At 38.8% G+C, this 24,040-nt stretch overlaps 2 protein-coding genes across 2 annotated transcripts in view; one reads left to right on the forward strand and one right to left on the reverse strand.

The window, feature by feature from the left end:
* The first annotated feature begins 1,534 nt into the window (after window positions 1–1,534).
* On the forward strand, window positions 1,535–3,561 carry LOC139726261 (zinc finger matrin-type protein 5-like). The gene is made up of 4 exons (XM_071637327.1): window positions 1,535–1,671; window positions 1,850–1,912; window positions 2,522–2,593; window positions 3,278–3,561. Exons 1-4 carry the CDS (start codon window positions 1,545–1,547, stop codon window positions 3,559–3,561), a joined length of 546 nt encoding a protein of 181 aa, XP_071493428.1. The 5' UTR covers window positions 1,535–1,544.
* Window positions 3,562–7,940: 4,379 nt separating this feature from the next.
* LOC139726308 (ARF GTPase-activating protein GIT2-like) overlaps window positions 7,941–24,040 on the reverse strand; it is an 81,799-nt gene continuing 65,699 nt past the window's right edge. The window contains exons 14-19 of the mRNA XM_071637376.1: window positions 21,590–21,742; window positions 14,587–14,931; window positions 13,829–13,917; window positions 12,268–12,492; window positions 11,320–11,383; window positions 7,941–10,561 (exon numbers count right to left, since the gene is read on the reverse strand). Coding sequence (XP_071493477.1) covers window positions 10,367–10,561; window positions 11,320–11,383; window positions 12,268–12,492; window positions 13,829–13,917; window positions 14,587–14,931; window positions 21,590–21,742 — 1,071 coding nt within the window. The 3' untranslated portion in view covers window positions 7,941–10,366. The remainder of the gene's footprint in view (window positions 10,562–11,319; window positions 11,384–12,267; window positions 12,493–13,828; window positions 13,918–14,586; window positions 14,932–21,589; window positions 21,743–24,040) is intronic.

Below are 24,040 nucleotides of genomic sequence, written 5' to 3' on the forward strand. Positions count from 1 at the left end.
CACCAAAGCTGACCATTTACATCCATTTATGAGATACAAACGGTAAGTACTCGAGATCATGACGTGCAAAAAGAATTCCAGTCACCTTGTGTGTATGTGTGTGTGTTGTTGTTGAGTTGATGATTGTCATTTTACACAGTATTTTTTTTTTAATTATTCCTTGAAGTTACAGAGCGGTCTAGCATGCTTAGTCAGACGTGGGTGGTAGTGTTGTGTTCATAGTTAGTTTTGTATGCCCTGTTTCTTTGTTTTGTTCGAGCATGGTGTTTATTTGCATGAACAATGAATGCGAGTTCTAATGGTACTGGTAATCCATAATTTGATAAATTGTCATTTTCTTTATTTAACAGAGTATCCCATTAATGAATCAGACGGCTTTCAAGGGCGGATGCAGGAATTCCGCAAAGGGGAGGCGCCTTTACATATTAGAGGGGGCGCGCACGCCCTCACCCATTTTTTCTTTTATTTCTTTTTGTTTTAACAAGAAATAAAGAGAAGGCGCGCGCCCGGTGCTCCCCCTCTGGATCCGCCACTGGCTTTGACTGTCAACGCTCTCTCCTGCCATAAAATACATCCAGCCTCACTTTATTCAGCCACATATACTTTGATTGAGGAAACATACAAATTCTGAACGCGCTACACTTATATTAAATTTCTTCAGTCAGCCTACAGCATCGCATTAATCGCTTTAGGACACCTATCTATCCGCGTATCCCCCCCCCCCCCTTCAACGAACATCATTCCGTTGACATAACAAACGTCAAGTGGCAGCGTCAAGGTCCAGTCTAGATGAAAAAGCTATTTTTTTTTCAATGTTAGCACGATTATCAACCAATATAATAACCATCATCACCACCATCATCATCATTATCATCATCACCACCACAAATCATCATCATCACCATCTATATGGCCATCATCATCATCATAACTTATCTTAATGCTGATATTCTTCTCATTACTGTAAAAAAAAAGAGAAAAAAAACCCCAAGAATTCATGGTGTAACAACGACCATTATCTGAAAGTGTATATTAAAACGTAAGTCGTTGTTTGGTATACTTAAGGCATCACTGGAGAAATACATGCATCCTAAAAAGAAGATACATGTAATAGGCCTACATGTAATAGGCCTACTAATAACAACAAAAGAAAGCGTGTCCAGCCTCCCTAAAAGGTGTATTTTGTGGAGAGATTCACTCGCATCAACCACACCTAATGAGTTGTAAACAGGCTTGTATGGCCTGATTATTCCTTGAAATTTTATCCTGATTTATTTTAGCACTGGCACAAAAAAAAAAAAGATTTAAGAAAAAAAAAAAGGGGGGGGGCATGGGCTGGCAGGCGCGGACCACCGATAAATCAGTGGTGTGGAACACAGAACTCTTCTGTGGTGTGGAACCCCTATTCTCTGTAAACCTACAGCACGTTATCACGGTTATCTCATCAGCCAACGTTGAGAGCAGCAAACACAAGTACATGTATTGTAAAATGTATGTGAGCGACTCGACTACTGCCGAACAACAGAGTAAAGCAGTTGTGAAAAATGGGCAAGCGATATTACTGCGACTACTGTGATAAACTCTTTGCTGATAATCCTGAAAATAGGAAGAAGCATATCCGAGGTGTCGTTCATGAACGTCTGAGGAAGCTTCATTATTCCCAGTTCAGAGGTAAAATTGGAGACCCAAGTATAACCTCTCTTTGTACAGTCCCACTCTTTGCCTTTCGTGCTGGCTATGTCAGCAATGAAGCAATGGTACTAATTTACTCCAGTAACTGTACAGGTTTTACTCACTTAGAACATGAAACTGCATTTGTTTAATATTCATGTATTCTTACTCGTTGCAGAACCAGAAGATATTTTGGCTTCAGAGAAGGCAAAACTTCCGTGTAAAAAGCTTCAACAAACAGGTACGTATACAGAATGAATGAATGAATGAATGAATGAATGAATGAATGAATGAATGGAAATGAATGAATGAATATATTAAAGAATGAATGAGTTGGTGTGCATTCTCAACTAATTTGTAGCTATCCTGACTTGCTAAATCTTTACCAAGCAATTTGCTGTCAGGTGGATGTGCGAGCAAGCACCATTTTCATCACTTTTCATGGATAAATGTTGGTATAAATGATCATTTTCTGCTCTGCATGCGCAAAATGGAACCCCTCTCTCTCTCTCGCTTGTTCTTTTTTTGCAGACAAAGTGTATCCATGGATCGAGCTAATTAAAACATTGTTCTATGCACGTGACATCATAAACTAGTTTTCTCTTCTCATCCAGCAGTGACTGCACTGAAAATTTACAAATTCATAAATACTGAACGGATTATAGCCTGATTTTTCCTCAAACTTTCATTCAGTCATTATCCAAAGTTTAAAGATCTATTAAAGTGTTGACAGAGTTCTGTACTTGCATAATTGGCTCCTTATCACAGAAAGGTGATGTGGTACAGGAAGTATGATTTTTTGTTGTTGTTGTCTTTTCTCGTATATTTCATGACTCATTTTATTTTCCAGGTTTCTGCCCTTTTGAAGGCAATTGCCGTTTTTCACATCTGACAGCAGAGATGGAAGAGACACTTCGAAATAGTGAGTACAAAGTTCTGATAAGCTGAACCGTTTGATTTTCTTATTGTAATATTTACTTTTCCTTTCACAGTGTCTGGATATGTGATTGTGTGTATGTGAGTGTGTGCACTTATGGCCTTCCATTGAGACTTTTATGGTTTGATGAAATCCCACCTTAATCATATTTTTACAATTTTTATGTCCATTGACTAGCCCTGGAGTTTCAGCCCAATCATAGCTAAATTCTGCAGTGCTTGAATTAAGTCACAGTTTAGTAGTTGTGAACAAAATATCCTTCTCTTTCCAAAGAAAACATATTTAGGAATAATTGTATTGCTCCTGTATTTACTAATCCATATACTGTAGATGGTTTATTTGAAGTACAGTGTATTCACAAAGTAATATTATATGCGAGTTGATACTAAGTAGGTTTGTTTTGTATCCAGAATTTACATTCTTTGAAGGAAATATGGTGGTATGAATTGTTGCAAACAGTGCACCTTTATTTTGTCAAACAAGTTTTAAACTTTTGTTGTAGGGCCTTTATCCCCCCAAAATTGGCTGTTGATTGTTACTCTCTATTAAAGTAGTTCATACCTGTTGAATAAAGTGAAATATTTTGAACAGTGCCTGCTGCTATCTTGAGAATGGTAAAGTCTGAGATGTTTGGCTGATTGATGTTTTTAATTTTTTTTTTCAATGCAGAAATCAAAGCAAAACGAGAAGCTGAAAAAGCAGCCAGAGAGTTGGCCGCAAGCCAGCCAGAACCCACAGTAGAAGAGTGGCTTTCGAAGAGAGCAAAGAGGCGGAGCAAAGAAGGCATGACTGCCGTAGCGGGAGAGGGAGGCAGCACGAATGACAACACAGCAATCTTCAGTAACTTCCAATTCACGCTACCGGAAGAATTGCAGCATGTGCCGGATCTTCCACCTTCTCTGATACCTCCCACTGCTGACTGCTTTGTAGACACTGCTGAGTGGGGTGTATGATAATTGCTGTTATGTTACAGTTCCTGCTGTTAAGGTGATCGTACAGGCAAGATATAGGTGCTGTGAAATGCATGTCTGTTGGAAAACACAGACCAAATCTTGTGCCTTGGTGTTGTATGATAAATGCAAGGTTGATGTGAGTTTGTAATGCCAGCAATGCCAGATATTTGCCGGGATGATGGCATATGAGGCTATTTCGCATATCTAGCTGCCAGTCCATGGGAGAAAGGAGTGCCGTAAGCACATCCCGTTCCTCCACACAGTGAATTACATCACAAAGTAGACCAATTCTTGACTGATCAACATCACAGTGGTGAATGGAAGAATGTCACTCGACAAGGCTTGCCATGGGACTTTCAAGTTTTGCAATGTATTCTGATTCTGATTCCAATTTTTATCTAAAATTGTGTAGAAATGCTGAATTTTGAAGATGGGAATTATCAATGATCAATGAGGGAATTACTTAGCAAATTCTTCTCAATTGTGAGATCAGTACTCCATTCAAAAACGGACAAAAAGACAGCCAGAACTTTGGCATAGAATATCATCCTTGGGGTAGAAAAAAAAAAAGAATATGAAAATTTCAAACATTGAAATTTAAGTGATGTTACATCTGCCTCTCCTCCTCTATTTCTGCTTGTTTCTATCAAGCAGCCCAAGTTGTTTTACTATGTTTGATTTGCAAAAAGTTTGCAAAGTTTGCAAGAATTTGCAATCAAGAACTTTATGAACAGAATGAGAAAGAAGTATTTTCATTTTTCAAGTTAGGCAAACTCCAACTTGAGATTGGTTATTAAACACACTTTCAAAGTGTTGGGCATTATTTTTGTGAGTTGTGTATGTCACGAGTATCCATCGATGTGTACAATACACAAGAATATGAACACTTCGAAATATGCCATATTTACAGTACTATTTAGCAAAAAATAAAAAAATAAATCTGCCATTCTTCTGGCAATAATCCCGTTAATGTACACAATGTATGCCATTGGTGGTGTACATGAACAGGTAGTTGTATATGACTGTGTATGTGTGGTCTTGTTTAACCAGTTGCATATTTCCACAGTCTTGGCATTATGGGAAAAATTCAGTTGTTTTCTTCAAATAAATGGTATCTGTAATGTCATACCAACAAGTTAGAATGAGCCAACAAGCTGCATCAAATTTCATCAGACTGGCATTCAACTTTTGATATAGAATTGAGTATTTCTGGTCAGACAAATTCTGAGGATATTTAATTGGAAGATACATGTATCTTGAACATTTGGTCAAAGATTTACAAGAGTTTTACAGTTTGCAAGTGACAGATGGTAGTAGCAATTTTGATTTTACTGCTACAGAAATCAGCAAAATACTTGAGAAACCAAGAAGCTTACTTCAATACAAAACATTAAATTTCTGTTCATGTTGTTACATGGTGTGATAGTTTTAAAAGTTTGGTTTTGTAACCTTTGTTTATTTTGCCAACAGGAAACAAAAATTTTTCAATTATTTTTTTAGAATTATAGTTTCATTGAGTTTGGACTAGAGCATTTCTTAAGGGTTACGGCAAGGTATTTCAAATAGAATTAAGTGTGTGATTGCTTTGATAATTTTAATGAAATGTGTAATCGTGAAGTCAAGAGCAGGATATTATCTTTGACTGAAAATACAATTTTTTTTTGTTGATTTCATAGGGGAGGAAAGCATGGTAGCAGCCTTCACATCTAAAATGGTACGATCATTGACATGTGTCCAAACTTTCTGTGACATACATCTTTTACATTCCGCCATGAGCATGACCCCTCTTAAGGCTTTATATGTTTGATCAACCTTAAAGAAACGAATCGAACAAAGGCAACCAATCACCTTCCTACAAGCAAACTCAACAGTTTCCCATTGGTTTTTTTCTCAAATTGGAAAATCTCAGATGATATGTCACTGGAATCAACTCATATGACCGGAGGATAGCATCCTTCACCATCTGGTAATCAAAAAACTGTTCATCACTCAGTGCTGAAACTGCAGACTGAGCCTTACTTGTGATTACCTGCTGAACTAGAAATGCCAATTCATCTTCTGGCCACTTTATCTTGAAGCAATTCTCTCAAACATGAAAAAGAAAGAATCCAGATAATTTTTTATTAAACCTTGGAACAAGTTCCAACCTGACTACATAGTCATTTCCTTTGGATTGGATTTTTGTGTGCATTTGTTTCTTTGTGAATAATTTTGATATCATTTTACAAAATTTGAATTAGGAATGGAAGAAAGTGTGTGTGTGTGTGTGTGTGTGTGTGTGTGTGTGTGTGTGTGTGTGTGTGCGGGTGTATGATGCGGGGTATGTGTCCTGTGTGTTATGCACATGTATAACAATTGTGTAAACAAAGCTTGAAATATGCAAGGTGACAAATATCAAAATACAAATATGTAAATCAAGTCTTGCTTATGTTTTCTTATCAATGTTTTTTTTTTTAAATTAATCTGTGGTATGATACAGAGAGGTTCAGTCAGTATTACAGTAATGTATACAGTGTTGCCTCAGGGTATAAAGCATAAAACAGAAGAGATAAGGAAAAATTCTTTAAACAAAGAGAGTGGGCATCTTACAAGGATATCAAAGCACAATTTATCCAAGTGCATGTTGTGTCAGCTATGTTGCAAAAGCATTTGAATTGACACGTTCTACTCAACTTATAACAGGACAATAGCCCTGGTTCAGAAACCTTCGAGTTGCAGTTGATTGCAATACAATTTGGATTTAAAAAAAAATCAAAGGTAACTTGGTATCCAAATGTAGAGATGGATTTGACCTAGGAGGACCAACATTTTGTATCTGGGAGTTACAATTAATCACATTTTCCCCCCTTTTTAGTGCAATAGGGCCATATGACTTTCTATACTCACTGCTCACCTTAGGAACATGGGGAATTCTTGACACCATGTTGACACATAGAGGTAGTGCTTGACTCCTGCAAGCCATAATATGCACTGTCTGCACATATAGGAAAAAACAAATGCAGAAGAGCGGATACGTACAGTTACTGTAAAAGTGGAAATTTTCGCGGTGTTGAAATTAATGCGAAAATAAAAGCACGAAAATATTTTTGCTTGCCATACGTTTCAGTTGTTGATGTCTTGATTCTGCAGAATTAGAAACATGTGAAACTCATCTTACTTGGCTGAGTGTGAAAAATTAGTCACGCGAAAATATCCACTCTTACAGTACATGATTTGTGTATGGTACCAAACTGAGTTGCACTCGACACTAATGTGGTTAATGTGGGTAATGTATGCCATACATTTTTTTTTGCCATTTATTTAGCAGGATAAGTTGAGGGATTTAATAGTGCAAGCACAACATTTCAATCTAGTAAATACGGCTATACTGGTACCAATGTTTACAGTCTGCTTTTCCCAAAGGTTTATTATTCTGGATTTGGGTTATTCCGAAGGTTCATTACTCTGAAAATAAGTTCGTAATTCTAATGGCTCATTAGTAAACACCTTTTTGTTATTTTTGGATTAAACCGTATTTCATTTTTGGACTGAACAAGCTTCAAAATAATAAACCGTATTTTGTTTTTGGATCAACAAAATTTATGTTCTCTCATTTTTGGATTAACAAACCTTCAGAATAATGAACCTTTGGAATGATTTCACTACAAGTCTTCCGAATAATGCCACAAATATTCTGATTAATGAACCCTCAGAATAAGAAACATCACTCCTACTGATTGGTGGAACATAACAAGAGGATGACGTTGAACATTCCTTGGCATACTTTTCCAACTTGCCTCTGTTCTTTTTGTCTACACTCATTTCCTCTTTTTGCTGGGAAATTGAAGAGGGTGTGGGGGAATGAATGCAAATGATGATGTGCAAGTATTATCTCATGTAAGAAATTTAAGATAAATATGTATTTTTACCATGATTACATGTATTCAAACAACAAATTATGACTACATTTGGTCTAGATTTCTTTTCTTTTTTATCAAGATTTATTTCCTTTCCTAGTTCTTGGGAAGAGTTTATGACAGTGTATGCATTCATCAAACTACTGGTAACTGTCACATGTAAAACTAGAAATGCTGTTACTGCATGTATCAAATACCACGAACAGCCATGTTTCGTAAAATCACATTTTTCCACATACTTCAAATCCATGTAATACATTGTATTCTTTTCATATATCCAAAGAAATAACCATGCATTTTCACACTACAGTTCCTTTTGCAATGCTTAAAAATCATCAACTTTTCCTTTTGTTATTATTATAACTATTTTCTTTTCTGGCTGTACAGCTAAGGCAAAGTATGCATGACAAACCAATAATAAATATGCAAAAGAGAGCAGTATCATATAAAAGTATTTACAAAATGCAAAAAGAATATCTTATGTACACATTACATATAATAAACACAGCTCAACCTAAATCACGCCATTTAATCTTGAGTTACGAATACTTCCATGAAGACACAGCAGTGTGCAGGGCAAACTGCATGATACAGACCTAAACACAGTTTAATATGTTTCTCGTAAGATTATTCCCTATTTTGAGATGGCATCCACACTCGAACGTCTTTTTGTCCCTCTTTGTCTTGCTATACAAGAGCAATGCCACCTTATACCTTGAAATGCCAGGATATGTTGACAGATGTGTGTTTTCCAGGAGCTAGTAGTACCCACTGCTTCAGATAATTTTCTGTAAACATTATGGCTGTACATTTGTGCAAATCATGCATAATTTTCATTCAAATCCGTGCGGTCGCTATGCCATTCATTCGTTACACAACTTGCTTCTGCCCTGGGAGCTCACATATATAGTACCTTTTAGGTCAAAAAAATCATTGAAATGGTATAAGGTATATCACACAGGGACATTGTGGCCTAGAACTATACCACTCTGGACCATTAACACACCTAGAAACGACATAAATTTGGCTTGCTCTACTGCACACGTTCACTGTGAAAGCCTGCAAATCAACTTCTGTCAACTGTATGAGATGGTGGTATGAATACGCTTGGGCGAGAATTTGTCTAGGCAGACAAGTGGCGATCGATGTAATACAAAGACAACACTGTATAGGAAATCACCAAAATGACCTCTACAGAATGGCAATCAAATAGTGATTACTGCACCCAGACATGTTCAGATATGTTCATATTCAAACCAAGACGATAACATCACATTTTTCATTTTCAGTCATCACTCTGTTGATATTTCACACTTCTACATCTTACCCACTCACAATCCACAAGTAAGCCCTTCATAATCATACCCAACCATTAAAACTCTGACGTACTTGTCTTTAAAAATAGGGGTCAACATGCGCTTGACACAGCTCTATCACAATAAAAAGTCAACTTGAGAACAACCAAATACTGACAATACAGGAGTACGGTAGTCTACATACTTTTTACGGAAGACATGACCTAGAAATACTTGTTTACAGGTACTCATAAGGACCACCCCGCTGTATTTACCCGAAGACTACACATCTATGGCAGACTGAGAGACTGGTCTCCTAAAACTATCGGCAGTATGAACACACATACGATACCCCTGTGTGAGAAAAATTGTACACTATACATTGTGGTTGCTATCTTAACCCTTTCGGGGTAACATCTTCTGAAAGAGCGCTACCCCCAAAACGATCACTTTCATTGTGCTCATAGGTGCATACACACTGCAAGAAACATTGACGTTCACTTTGATTTTTTATTACCTTTTGAAATACATAATTCTATGTAAATACAGAGTTATCTCTCATACAGTCATCCCTTATCAGTATTAATATACCACACATGGAGACAAAAGAGGAAGAAATAACTGGACTTCATCCAGAGTACAAATAATAACAATAATTAACAGTATTCTGTATAGCGCATTTCCAAGCAAATTGGTCAATGCATTTCACATGGTAACATTCTGTACAAACCTTCCATCCCAAAAGGGTTATGGGATGAAATTCCCCATTTGTTAAAATTTAAATACTGATAATAGGAAAACACTGTCTCTTGTGCCAAAATGGAGTAAAACCTGGCACTCCCTATCTTTGATTTATGGATATTAAAAGTGCATCAGACTTTGAACACCAGGATATGTACAACATGTGATATAGTCAAAGCCACGTCAAACTGTTCTTACGCAAGCTTTGTGCAAAATGGGATGCCAGCCCATTGCAGATTGGATTCTGTGGTGCTCGATGTTCTTGGAAGTCCTTTTTATATCTGGCTGCGTGCATTGCAAACGCAATGCAATGTGCGCATATCTCACCAAGACATCTAACTAGGACATTTAACATTATTTCTAATTCAACTTGGGTCCAATAACTCATTTCTCTTATCGCAACGATAATGGTGACACAGCCCCATGTATCTGCTTAATGCTGTTCTGGTAAAATCTCAAGTACACTGTAGAATGAATAATCGAACTATTAAACAGTGTAAAGAAAAACACATAGCCAATGAGAACAGTATTCTTACTCGTAAAATGTACATGCATCAATTCTATTTTGACATGATTGAATTTGAGGCATACACAGAGTTTCATAGGATGATTCATAAACATGAAAAGTAGTGGCTTGGAATATCTGCTACTGGATTGTTCAGACGCGCATGCATACACATTCACGCATACACACACACAAGCACATACACATCTCATCAAGTGGGTGAATTTAGAGTATGATGTCCTCCTGGTTTTATAAAATGGGTGGTCTATGGACCTGCTAGACCATGTTCAAATCATCAAAATAAATGAAAAAGGGAAAACATGGGTGTGTTCTCAAAAGAGATGTGAGGACTTAAAAAATAAACTCTACTAGAAGCTTGTAACGAGCTGCTTTGCTGCCTTGGCAATGTCGTATGCGCACGAGATGATCTGAGTGGTCAGATGTTTGAGGTCAGGAGCTATTGAGGGGTCAGCTGGGATGGCGTTCTGGCACTCCACTTTCAAACGGCTGGCGCTGGAGACTAGCAGGCGTAGGGGCACTCTCACCTCCTCGGACTTGGGTTTCTGAGAAATGGTGACGATTTATAGATAAATCTTTGACGTTGCATTCAGTGGTAAAGATGCAACAAGAAATCACAAGCTTCAACAGTAAGTACTGATTTTGCAATAAGAATGACTATGTTCCTTCTAATACATCTAATGATAAAGTTTGATATTGACAATAATGATGTTTACATTTACAACTAGTAAGGTATGAGGAGACAATTTCCTAAACACCGGTACATAAAGAGGAAAACCAAGACAGACTCCGGAACAAATACAAATTGATTTCAAAACTATGGAATGGAGACAAGATTCTGTGAGCTATCACCAAAAGATTCACATTAATATCCAGTATCTCTGAAGACAGTACGTATATAACATTTCAATATGAATCAAAATTTTTCTATAATGAGGAGATCTTGTTAATTTTCTGTAAACTCTGAATGTCTTTCAAAAACCAAGATATGACGTATTCTTATCACTGTAACCCGATCTTCAGGTAGGCAGACATAAGAATCAGTTGCTATCAATGTAGCTATTGTTCCATCACAGAACCCATCGAGGACGAGTCCTGAGTATACTCGGGCAGGTTTCTATGGGAAATGGGTGTTGTAGCAAAATCAAACTGTCCTCAACTGGTTAAGATAAGGTAAATCAATTATATCAAAGTTTTATCCCATAGAAACTAGAGAGAATGGAACTAATCTACGACTTTTCTTGCAAGGGTCCAGTCTAAACATTTTTTTCACCATGACACCACAAGCTTTGATATCACTTACATCTGGGAATAGGTCCACCATGTCAGTGACTGTAGCATAGATGCTTTCTGAACACTCCACAAATCTGGAAATGGGACAGACACGGACATAACGTATTAAAATAACAAGCATCAAAATACTACCATATAAGTACATGTAAGAAACACACTATTGCTCAACCATACCTCCTGGATAACAAAATTTCCGCTTAAATGAATGTACTTGTGTTTTTTCTTTTAGTTTTTTGTCTTGTTTTTGCTCTTTAATACAGAGAGAGAAAAGGAGAAAGTGCATTTCTACATTCACTGTTTTGTATTTTAAAACCAGAAATTTTCACATGTATTATCATTTGGTGAATTTCACGCAAGCCAAGATTTGCAAAATTAAAATGCATGTGAAAGTTCTTGTCTACACTATAATATATTGGATGCCAATAGCAATTCGCAAAAATGTCATGCTGCGAATATTTCTTGCTTTACGGTACTCTCTGCACGATTACATTTTGAAGCTGAGTTACAATTGACCAAGGCATGGAGAAGGAACAGCTTGGGGTTAGATGCTATCATTATGGCACTACCTAATGACCGAAAATATCTCCACAATGATTGTAGTACTATGTTTTCCTCAAACTCTCAGATTGAACATTGCCTCTTCATGAACTAACAGCACCATTAACAACATTAATAACAATACCAATAGCAAAGAAGATAACACAGTCAAACATGTCTATAGTAGCCACCCAAGGGAGAAAAAAAAATTGGCTGTTGTAGACAGGTGGCCACTATAGACAGAGTCGTTGACATGGCTTTTTTCTCGGGGGGCATTCTGTTTTAATAGTGGTCGCATACCCAAGTGGATGCTATAGATGGAGTCGCTACAGATGGATGTGACTGTAGCTTGATTTAAAACAAAATATAGAAATAAATTGAAAATTACATCCTGCCATCTACAAAGACACAGAGTACCAACCTGTCTACTTTGCCTTCCTGAGCCACAGACAGTAAAGTCTGAATCTTCCTGGTTATCTTCTCCGTCGTCCCGACGACCGCCTCCTGGGTTGGTCTCTTCTCCTCTGCTCCATCCCCAGCCTCTGGCTCTGGGGACCCTTCGGTGGGATGGGGTGAGGTGCTTGCTGGTGGGGATGTGGGGCTGGTAGAGGGGAGGGGCACCGCGGGGGACTCTGGCATCGGGGAACTGGAAGAGAGGGCAGGGTCAAGATGGTATATTCAGTACAAATTCACATGCCCTGGGTTCTCATCTGTGTGAACACCAGTGACACCCGATTTCACCAATGTAATGTCAAGGTGCATTTCATGCATCACAGCAGATAATAAGAAGAACAGTACTAATTAAGTCTATGAATTTAGCACCACAATACTGATTCTCAACTGATGACACTTTTCACTCTTAATGAAAGGCATCGGATAAACACCAATGAATGATACACTATCTACTCATCCATCCAGTTCATTAAAACAGATTAAGCCACAGGAATGACAGCAGGGATTGCTTGTATTCTACGGATGTATATCAGATGATTTCACCAGACTCTGGTGATTTTGGACATCACTGAGGACACATATCAGAGAGTCACTAACAATATGAAATGTGACAAAAGAGGGACATGTACAAATAAAAAAAAAAATCAACAACCAACAAACAAACAGTTGAGCAAAGTAATACATACATTTATGATAGGAGTCATATAACCAGGGAGGTGTTACAGAGATGGAGTGGCAACTCTTCGTAATTCATGCAAACACATGTTTGGGTTCAAGGTGTTACAATGGGCTGTCTAGCATTCCACTACGCTTTGAAGTCATGCTCGGCACTGCTCTAGTTGCATGATGAAGTTCGGAGACGAAGAGCGCATCTCACTTTTCGTTGAATTACAAGCTTTATTTCACTGTAAAATTTTAAATGAAATACTCTCATAGATTTAGAATAGTTTAGGAAAGAATTCAATATTATAAACATGTATTTCTAGTTTCTTCGTAATGCGCAAATCAAAATGAAATGAAAATTAGGCCATCTTAAAAACCTAATATTTTTCTATAATGCGTACATTTCCGCATGTTAGTTTTCTATCTTTTAATCTGGTATATTTTGATCTTTCAAATGAGATACTCCGCTAAAGCGTGTTCCAGCGTGCTTTTAAACTATTTGCTGTCGGTTAAAATTGTCAGTTTTACACTGCATTTTGATTCGCTGCTCCAATTCAAGGTACACATATTCATTGTTGCCATCACATTGAAAGAGAGAGAGAGCGAATTGCAGTAGGGGCAAGTATTTCTAGATGTGAGAGCGCTAGTCCCGATTATTGATGCTCTCTTTTGCCAAAGCACATGGGTAACACCTGTAGTTGAACGCATAACTTCTCGGCGGTGCCGAGCATGACTTCATAGGAGAGCAGTAGTTGTCTCTCCTTCTCTAGCACCTCCCTGATATAACAGAGGTATGACATGTGAAACAGAATTCATATTCTCTATTAGGTCACTTTCAGGATAAGCATATCCTGCACTCGGCTCACCTTTCATCTTCTGGTTGTGGCTGGGCATTGTCGTACTCACTACCCGCCTCACTGACAGGTCTGTCGCTGTTCTCTTCAGCCACGGAAGCCTGGAGTGGACACAAACATACAAGGTATTCTACAGTATTAAACTCCAAGTCAGCCATCTTGGTTCAAGCTCTGGCAAACATCATTTTCGACCATCCTCAACAACAATGTCTGTATTAAAAACTGTGCTATCAGTGCAGTATGGTACCTCTCGCATTTCTGTTGTATTGAGTATTATTCCCACCACATCTGTCACAGGCAACACAATACTACTACAAGGGATGCCATTCAAATTAACCCACACAGCAAATGACATTTATCCAAGATGTGAGTTGAATGATACCTAAAAACATTATTTACCACGTATACAGCAATTGCCTCAGGCTCGAATTTTTTAAAGATCTCATTCCAATCTTTATCTTTAATTCACACATTCATCGATATGTTCCATAACTTTCATTTTCTTTGAATTTCTGAAGGAATGATACACATTTCACAAAACCTAAACAAATATCTGGACAGTACAAAATTCATTGACTAGTATTAGCTATGGAGCTTAGGAGACAACACCAGGAAATAACTGCTTCCTTTACACTCCATCTGCCACTGCAATTTAGTGATTGCTCTGTACATACACCTCAAAGAGAAATATTTCACAAGAAGAAATGAAGCCTTATTCAAGTGAAAGTAAAGTCAGGTGATCATTTCCATGGCAACCAGCATCAGCTTACCATCTCCTCTGGTCCATCATCCTTAATGGTCTCCAGACCCTTGGGAGCAGCCAGTTTCTGGGCCTTTGCCATGTCCTTGGTGTCTGCGCTCTCCCCACTGGCAGCACTCTTGGCGGGGGGCATTGGCTTCGCGTTTGAACCAACCGGTCTCCATACGGGGTAGGGCTTCTGAGATGCCCGCGGCTCGATCATGGACTTCGGGCGTCGGCTGGGGGGAGCTGGCTTGGGGCCCGGCTTTGAAGTTGGCGGGAGTGACTCCAGATCCTTGGGCTTGGGCCGTAGGGGTATGTCCTTGCCCCTCTGGAGGGCCAGGAGCTTGGCATTCTCCTCCTTGAGTTTGTCCACCTGATGACAGACAGGCAAAGGAAAGGGTCAAAATTCATTACTCCAAGATATTACCACATTTCATAAAGTTAAAGCTTGGCATACTTGATCCCTGCGAGCAACGGGCTAACCTTCAGATGGTGGTCAAAGCCTTCGTAAAATCAATTTTGAAATGATCAATGTTATGTCAATTTCTTTCAGAGGGATCAGTTTCTTAATCACATCTACCTTTACCCGTTGAGGACGGACTGATTTTGCTGCAAAATGCATTTCCCATAGACCCCTGCCCGACTATACTTGGGACTCGTCCTCAACGGGGTTAATATACAATAGGATTTAACTAAACTACATCATTTCTCATTCCTGCCACAATTTTCAACTGAAGTTATCTGGCAGCAGAGAAGATATTAAAATTTACATACAGATATTTCTATATAAGTGGGAGTATGTATACGCCAAAAAGAAATGGATAGATGTTAATGCCTGTTTGGGGTATACATGCGTGTTTCTATCTCTCTTTCTATCTATCTCTTGCCTATGTGCAGCATTCATTCACTCGGTAGTTGTGTGATATAAAAGATGAAGGCAATGGCGCACATACTGTATAAAGGATTACATCATATATCCTGCCGATAGCTTAAAAATGAAGGTCATGCCTTGTAAACACAGTCCATATTCTTTATTAAAAGGAAGTCCAAGCAGCATTGGGGGGGGGGGGGGGGGATCATACAAAAATAGGCTCATTGTAGCTAAAAATATAACAAACTAACTAAGTCCACAAAGTACATTTTTCTACCCATGGTCAAAACATTTAAGTATAGTACTCATCTTGTCCAAAATACTTTGGTAGATTCTAAATATGAAATATATGTTGGCTCAGTATCAAGTGCTTACATATTGTATATCACTATATTGTATATCACTATACTGAAATTTGATTTGAACTGAATGATAACTAAGTGAGAGAAATAAGAGACCTTTAAAATGAATTAATAAGATAATTCTTTTTTATTTCTTAATACATATTATACACAAAGAAAACAAAATAGTAAACACAAAACCAAGCACAGACACTCCCACACAAGTGAACAGAGTCGGTACTTTATCCTGCTCAAATTAAATTTCCTTTCTAAAACTTTTTACTCTAGTTTCCTTTTTTTTTCCTTTACCTGCAAGGGATTGCAATACACAGCACACAGCATTGAATCAAAATTTAACCCATTGAGGACGGCTGATTTTGCTACAACACACATTTCCCACTGTCACTTGCCCGAGTATACTCGGGACTTGTCCTCAACAGGTTAAGGGGGAAAACGGGAAACATAAAGAGAAGGAAAAAGAACTTAACAAACAAGAAATGACATGTCTAGTAATAGAGTGTGGTTCGGTGCCCAGGTCAGACCCCTGGATACCCCTTGGTATCCCTCCACTTGTCATCCTCAACTCCACTCGAGCACGTCTCCGGGATTTAATCCCCCTTTTGGTTCACGGGAAGAATTTTAGCCAGGGTGTGTGACACCGGCTGAATCATGTCAAAGCCTGCTTGTAGGCATGCACATTGGCACGGTGGCTCTTTGGACAGTATGTCTGATCCAGGCATACAATGTATGGCAAGGTTCTGGGTTCAAGCTCCATCAGGGTCCCATGTATATGTAGTGCATGCTAAATGCCCCACATTAGATTTCTCTCTCTCCAACCAAAAAAACAAACAGAACAAAACAAAAAACAAAACAAAAGACAAACAAACAAACAAATTGTTGTCACTCTAATACAACATAAGCCCATACTGCACTTCATACGCTGTGATACATGAACTGCCATCCTTTCCCCGTGGAGTAATGCATTAATCTCCTGAGTCCACTACCAAAGAATAGTTTGAATCCTGTTCATCCCTGTGGCTTCAGGGGTGTGCTTATATGTGGGACTGTAATATCATTACACTCAAGTGGATTTGTCCCACTAAACTTAGAGTTGTGTAAAGGTACAATGTAAGGGCTATGAAAGTAAGGGTTCCATGCATGGCACAGCCACAACCCAAACATGTCAAGGAGCTTCGCTCCCCCTCTTCTCTTGTAGTGAGCCGGAAAAAGACCTGGTAAAGTGGTCTGGGGGGACATATATGTTCACTGTATACACACTAAAGCAGGTGCACAATAGGCCTACATGTGCCTCCTGATACATTGTATCCCATGGGTGTCAGGATGACCCCTGGATGGAAAACGGTGTCAAGCAGGTGAACATTACCACGCACAATGGGAAAAGATAACATGAAATGCCTCTTAAATGGCTCAAACTATAACCAGCATTACGTCCTTGGTTTACATTCTCCTCTACAATGATACTAAAGTACCTCCTTCACTGCCAGAACCTGGCGTGTTTTATAGCACAAAGTCTTTAGGAAGTTCTGAGAATCTGGGCAGGATTGTGTATAATACCGATGTATTCAACATACACACACATTCATGCATACACAAACTTTTTATCAGCAACAGAGACACTGACAGAGGAGGGGTGACAAGATAATTGCTACCATGTCTCATCTATCATGTGGTATTTTGGGCGTGGCCATTCTGAAGGGTTCCAAAAAAGATGTTGCCCGAAGGTATAAAGATTGCATTGAAGTCAAAAGGCAGGTACATGTATGTACAGAGTGGCATGCCTTGGCAAGCACTTGTTCCAGGAAAAAGATCTTTGTTCCAGAAACAGGGAGTGATGAGCACCAATGTGACTTCAAAAACTGAAGGAATGAGATCGAACTTGTGTGGGCCATGCCAGCGAACCACGGTGACAAGGGAGTGGCATATGCTGGGTTGAAAATCTTCGAGATACTTGGGCGGTTTAGACCTCCCCAAAGCTTGTCCCTGCGCATTCCTGTCTCGTTACGCACGGCGGTTTGGAGTGACAGCCTCTGGCCTGGCACAGGAACAGGTTCATCAAAATGTTATTTCTTGTCTAACCCTAAAATGACATGAGTCAGTCCTATAAAGGCCTGCCCTCAATGTGTGATGTCTTCTGGGTCTTCTCCCATCATTGCAGAAGGATCTGTGGGTCTGATCCAATGCCCCCTCTTCTCCCCCACCCCTCCCCCACCCCTCCCCCCACCCCTCCCCCCCCCCAAAAAAAAAATGAATTCAAGATAAATTAATAAACAGATAAATAAAGTGGAGGAAAGAAAGGGGGAAGAAAACTGAACATGCACTGTTGGTTCTGAGACAAGTGGCAGAAATATAATCTTTGCATGTGTAAAGAAATAAAAATAAAAACAAAATAATCCCCCAAATAAAAACAAACTAACAAACAAACAAACAAACAAACAAAAACCCCACTGCATTCCAGGAAGGTAGCAAGACAGACCATTAGCATGAGGGCAGCTAAAAAAGGAAGTGAAAATATGTAGGCCCATAAGGCTGTTTCTCTCTCATGAAAAAAGTCATCCATACATGGTAATGAGAGTGGCACTTCATGGACTACGTACTACTCGACTGAATTACAGTAGTACATGAATTGCTATAACGGATTAAGAACTGTCCTGTGATGTGTATTTCTGTTTTTTCCAGTGCCTTATCTCAGCTTTCGTTCAACAGCCTTTTGGTGAAATATTCTCACTGTCTCAGCTCTTCATGTTTCAATGGTTTCCCGCTGGACTCCCAAATTTCCATTGACGTTGTACAAGGATCGTCAGGTTCTATGGATAATGGGTTAATAACTATGAATGTTAACAATACATTTTACCCAGTCTCATCACCGTCTCGTCAAGATAAACACTGCCAAGAGTCATACAGGTAATGATGACTTGTTTCAGACATTGGTGTTTATCTCCAGCATGGCATCCACTTTAAAGGGGATGGCTAGTAACCAATCAGTGGGAATCAGTGGGAATGCTGAGGGATGATTGTTCCAATCCTTGTGGGATTCATTTAAGAGTACATTATATATCTACTGTTGTGTGAAAATTATTTGCTTCAGAATGGTCTCATATTCAAGTAATGTGCAGATTAATGCCCCGTCACTGACCAGGCACGCCAACCTGGTAACATTAGACTGGACATTACTTGAATATGAGACCATTCTGAAGCAAATAATTTCACATAACAATAGATATATAATGTACTCTTAAATGAATCCCACAAGGATTGGAACAATCATCCTCCAGCATTCCCACTGATTCCCACTGATCAGTTACTAGCCATCCCCTTTAACATTCTCTGCAGAAATCAAAGTGGGTGGTTTCATGGTGCTTCCTCAGTCTAACTGTTTTATGGTATGATGTTTTCTCAACTGTTCTCCTGTTTAGATGGAGCTACCCCTTTAATAAGTGGTGACCTGAATTAACCCCTCCCCCATTCACACACAAACACACATACTCATACAAATACAAACATATACACACAGTCATTGAAAAAGAGTGCATGTAAGCAATGTGAGCAAGGTTGACTGTCCGGCTTACACCAGAATGAACCAACAAGTGAGTGTGAGGCATTGGTTTTACCACCAACAGGATGCCACACTATCATGCAGTCCAACAAACGCCATGAATCTCACTGGCATGCATCAAATGTTAGCGCTGTGCACTATCAGTCTCCTATCTGGGATGTGTTGGCAAAAGGCATTTATGGTGAAGAAAATGAAATATCTACAATTGTTTGTCTGAATTTAGTCATCATAATATTGAGACATTTATGAGAGACAGCAATGGTGTGTCAAGATACAATGTACACTGTACAATGGCCCTATTTACTCGTTTAGGACATACTGATGTTGGTACAACACACATTTCCCACAGACACTTGTCCGAGTACTGTAAAACAAAATACATTCGTGGTGTGACATTTTTGTGAATTGGAGCCGACGGCCTTTTCTGCGGTATGAAATTTTCGCTAATTGCCACTGGCATTCAATGCATATAGTGTAGACAAAAACTTTCGTGTGCATTTTAATTTCGCAAATCTTGGTTCTCGAGAAATTAAAAAGCACGCAAACATTCCGCATTTTACAGTATACTCGGGACTCATCCTCAACAGGTTAAGGTGGGCTGGAGTCTGAATCATGTGTTGAAATCAACATACATGTATGTAAAGGACTGCCACTCTTAACCCATTGAGGACGAGCTCATTTTGCTATCACACATGTTTCCCATAGACACCTGCCCAAGTATATTCGGGACTAGTCTTCAACAGGTTTAAGTGGGGCTCCCATCAGAGCCATAGATACGTGTAATTATCAGGTTGAGTATGCTTTCTTTAGTGGACATCCGCTTGCTGCCCACTGTGACCAAGTAGGGGTCAACGTCATGCGAAATTTTGCTACCGGTGAGCGATGACGCTATCCCATCCAACTCCACCCCAGGCAGACAACAAAGGGAATCCACCCCTCCAGCCTACGTCTTTACACAGGTTGACTAATTCAGGGGGAACTAATTTTAATCATCCCCATGTCACTTTAGATTGCCAATATTCTTGACCACAAAGCTTCGACCAAATTAATCTCCCTGGATTACGTCCCTCTTGCTATTATTAGTAATCTGACGGTGAGTACGAGTAATTTCTGCGGTAGAGGTATTCCCCATATTTGAAGACATTGGGAAGTGGTCCAGTGTCATACTCTGTGGTGAGAAGTGCTGTGACTATTTCTACTCTATACGTCAGTTTTTTCGTTACCACACCCTATCTTAAACTGCACTCCATCTTACTGACATTACAATCCCCCATCCCCCCAAAATGGACACACAAACACAGAACAGAACATACATACCACAGTCAGCAGCTTAAGCAATTTTAACCTGCAAATCGGGCAATTTGGAAACTCTTCATATAATATTTTGGCTTATCCTGAAAAAAACCCTGATTGTCCAAAAATGTGACTGACCTTTTGGAGATTAAAATTTCTGTTTTTGGACTTTTTTTTTAAAGACTTATAAAAAAGCTTGTTAGATATGTGAGTGTGACATATCACGCCTGATACCTGACACCTGGGCCATGTTTCATAAAGCTGTTCATAAAGTTACGCATGAGATTATGAAAGACTTGAATATGAAGTGCTCATGTGTGTGCCCATTTTTTTCCTTACATTTTAACAAAGTATGACTGTATGTCAATATTTCATCTTCACTGGGACAAAAATACACTTTCCACTAAAAACTTGTGATAACATGTAAGAATAATCATTATCACCCGCAGATTTCAACTTTGACTATTGAAATTAACAATGAGTACCGATGTGTTGGCTCAGTGAGTAGAGCGGCTGCCCTCACAATCGGGAGGTCGTGGGTTCAAACCCTGGCCGCATCATACCAAAAGACGTTAAAAGATGGGAGTTGCTGCTACCTTGTTTGCCGTTCAACAGTTGAAAAGGTTAGAGCAACATCGATCTGGCGCTGCTCAGTGGCTGCCGGGCCCACGATCAATTGGGCAAAATGAATTTCCATTCTTGGACAATAAAATTTGGAGTTTATATCCAAAACAATTATTATTATTATTATCATTATTATTATTATTATTATTATCATTATTATTATTATTATTATTATTATTATTATCATTATTATTATTATGATAGGAAATCCACTTGGCTTGCCATATTTAAGTCATTCATAAAGTTGTGCATAACTTTACAAACAGCTTTATGAAACAGAGCCTAGGTACAAGGTCTGCCATAATTGGCCATGTGGCCAGAGACTCACCATAGACTGTAACATGGCGACATCCTGATTCAGACGTTTGTTCATGTTGAGGAGATGCTGGACGCGGCCCTCCGCATTGGACAGCTTTTGCTTCATCTCAAGGTACTCATCCAGTGAGATGGAGCCATCACACAGCTCTGATGAGCCGCCAGTCTGAGGAAATGATGAAAAAAAATAATATACCATGCAGACACTTTTAAAAAGCACAAATATGAAACTATAAAAGCACTCTGAGAGTGCAGACCTCTGCCAAACAGCTCATTTCCATCACTAATCTTGTTATTCCATTAAGATCAGTGACTTTCCCCAAAAGGATACATACTGTACGTACATTGTACATGTATGCATGTTAAAAATCGCCCAATTTACCAATACAGAAGCTTTTTGTTACATCGTCAACTTCCAGCTGTGCGACGTGCCTCGTCCTAGCAGGAACTACAGCATGCACTTTTAGTGCACATAAGCAAATCTAAAAAAAAGAAAAAAAAGAAATGCAAACATTGAACTCCTGAGTTCATTGACCCTACTTGTCAAAATATCGAAAATCCTTCATAAAATCCATACAAATTTGCGGATCACTACCAAAATTTAACAATCTGTTCCTTGTGTCATTCTCAACCTTTCCTGTAAGTTCCATCTGCAAATTTTGTAAATCCTTTCACAACTTTTTGAGATATTTTGCACATAGACAAATAAACAAAGAAACAAACTGACAAACAAACAATTGCTGATGAAAGCAGATAACCCCCTCCCTTGGGGGAGGTAGAAATAAAACAACAAAAATCAGAATGAGATAGCAAGGATAAAATGTTTGACAGGAGGTATCACTCAAGAAATATGATGGTTAAGTTACAATTACTAGAAGACAAGACTAAAACTGGGCAGATCAAAGCTAGTATAGTCTTGGAGTATACATGGGTTTGGGTAGTTTTTGCAGGCAAACTTTATGTAGTATGGCTGATTCTCCGTGTCCTACGCCTGAAGTGTGGGAATCTGTATTCATTTTCAAAATGGATCTTTGACAACAAATACGGAACAGCTCTCTACAAACACTTACCTTTGCTAACGCAGCCATTGGGTACCATAAACATTACATCAGAACTTTAATATAAAGAAGTTGATGATCTTTCTTAATCAAAGGGAATAGGGGCAACTGAAGGAGGCAGATTATCCCCGTAAGAAGAATGATGACAAAATAACATCAACCACAAAAATAAAAAGAATCAATACTCCTGACTAAGGAAAGCCTGCCAAATGAATGACAAGATCATAACAACATAAATCATAACATTAATGCATCAATCCCACCCATAGTTTAGCATATTAATGTCATTGCAAAAATATATGGCACCTCACTGTCGACATAGAACAAATATCTTGCCCCCTATGTAAGTACAATGTTAAGCTAGATTTGTAGTAGGTGATAGGAATAAGAAAAAATAAAACAACCTCATCTTTATATCATTGTCTAATATCATACCATAAACTAATACCATGACACTATATAACATGCTATAAAATGAAATGAATACCAAACTGAAAAAAGGACAGGGGAATAATGTCAATATTCCTGTGCTAAGTACTTAAGTATGCATTTAATGATGAATTGAAGTGATTTATGACTTGTTTAATGTTGCTGATCAGTGCTCTTTTGGGCAGGGTGTACACGGAGAATTAATCTTTGGCAAATTTGCTCATACCTCATTTCACAGAAAGACATTGAATATCAAGCATAAAATGACGTTTTTACTACCATGGAAACATTGAATGCTTCATTTTGTAAGCACGCAACCACAGTACTGAGAGCTTCAAAGATCATCCTCACTGGACGACTAGGAGTTGAGGATAAAATGCTTTGCCATGGGGCGCAACTGGACAGACAGGGGGACTTGAACCAGGGAACTCACGATCGATGGCCCGTGATCTTTTCCACTGAGCCACGACAGCTCCTCAAGAGGCACAACTGCTTCTCACAAGCAATGATAAAACTGAGACTGTATGAGTCCACATCCTAGCACATTGTATGGGGAACACTTTGCAGACTTCAAAGTGACAATTTACACATAGTGGACTATTGAGTAACTGTCGTAAAAGCCTTGAACCAAAAATCAAAGTAAACCACATCCATATTTCAGAAAAATGCAATCTTAAAGGCACAGAGCATTATTTGGCTGAAGTTTTGTATTACTCTTTAATGCTTAATCAATTTCAGTGTTGAAACAACAAATCAATCACTGTGATTTCAGTCGTTGCCATGCCTACAACAATCATTGTGTAAACTCACGACTGATGCAGATACTGTATCTCTGTGAAACCCGACTGTAACATGCACACTACCTTCTGATGAAAGATGTGTTTTAAAAGTGCCCGGGCCAGCATTGTGATGTATTCACAATCATGCACTTCACTCTCTAATAGCTTGTCCTCTGCAAATCTGACGAACGGAATCAA

This window comes from Diadema antillarum, unplaced genomic scaffold (assembly GCF_040938485.1).
Source record: "Diadema antillarum isolate AM-2024a unplaced genomic scaffold, OU_Dant_1.0 seq00000082_RagTag, whole genome shotgun sequence".
NCBI lineage: Eukaryota > Metazoa > Echinodermata > Echinoidea > Diadematoida > Diadematidae > Diadema > Diadema antillarum.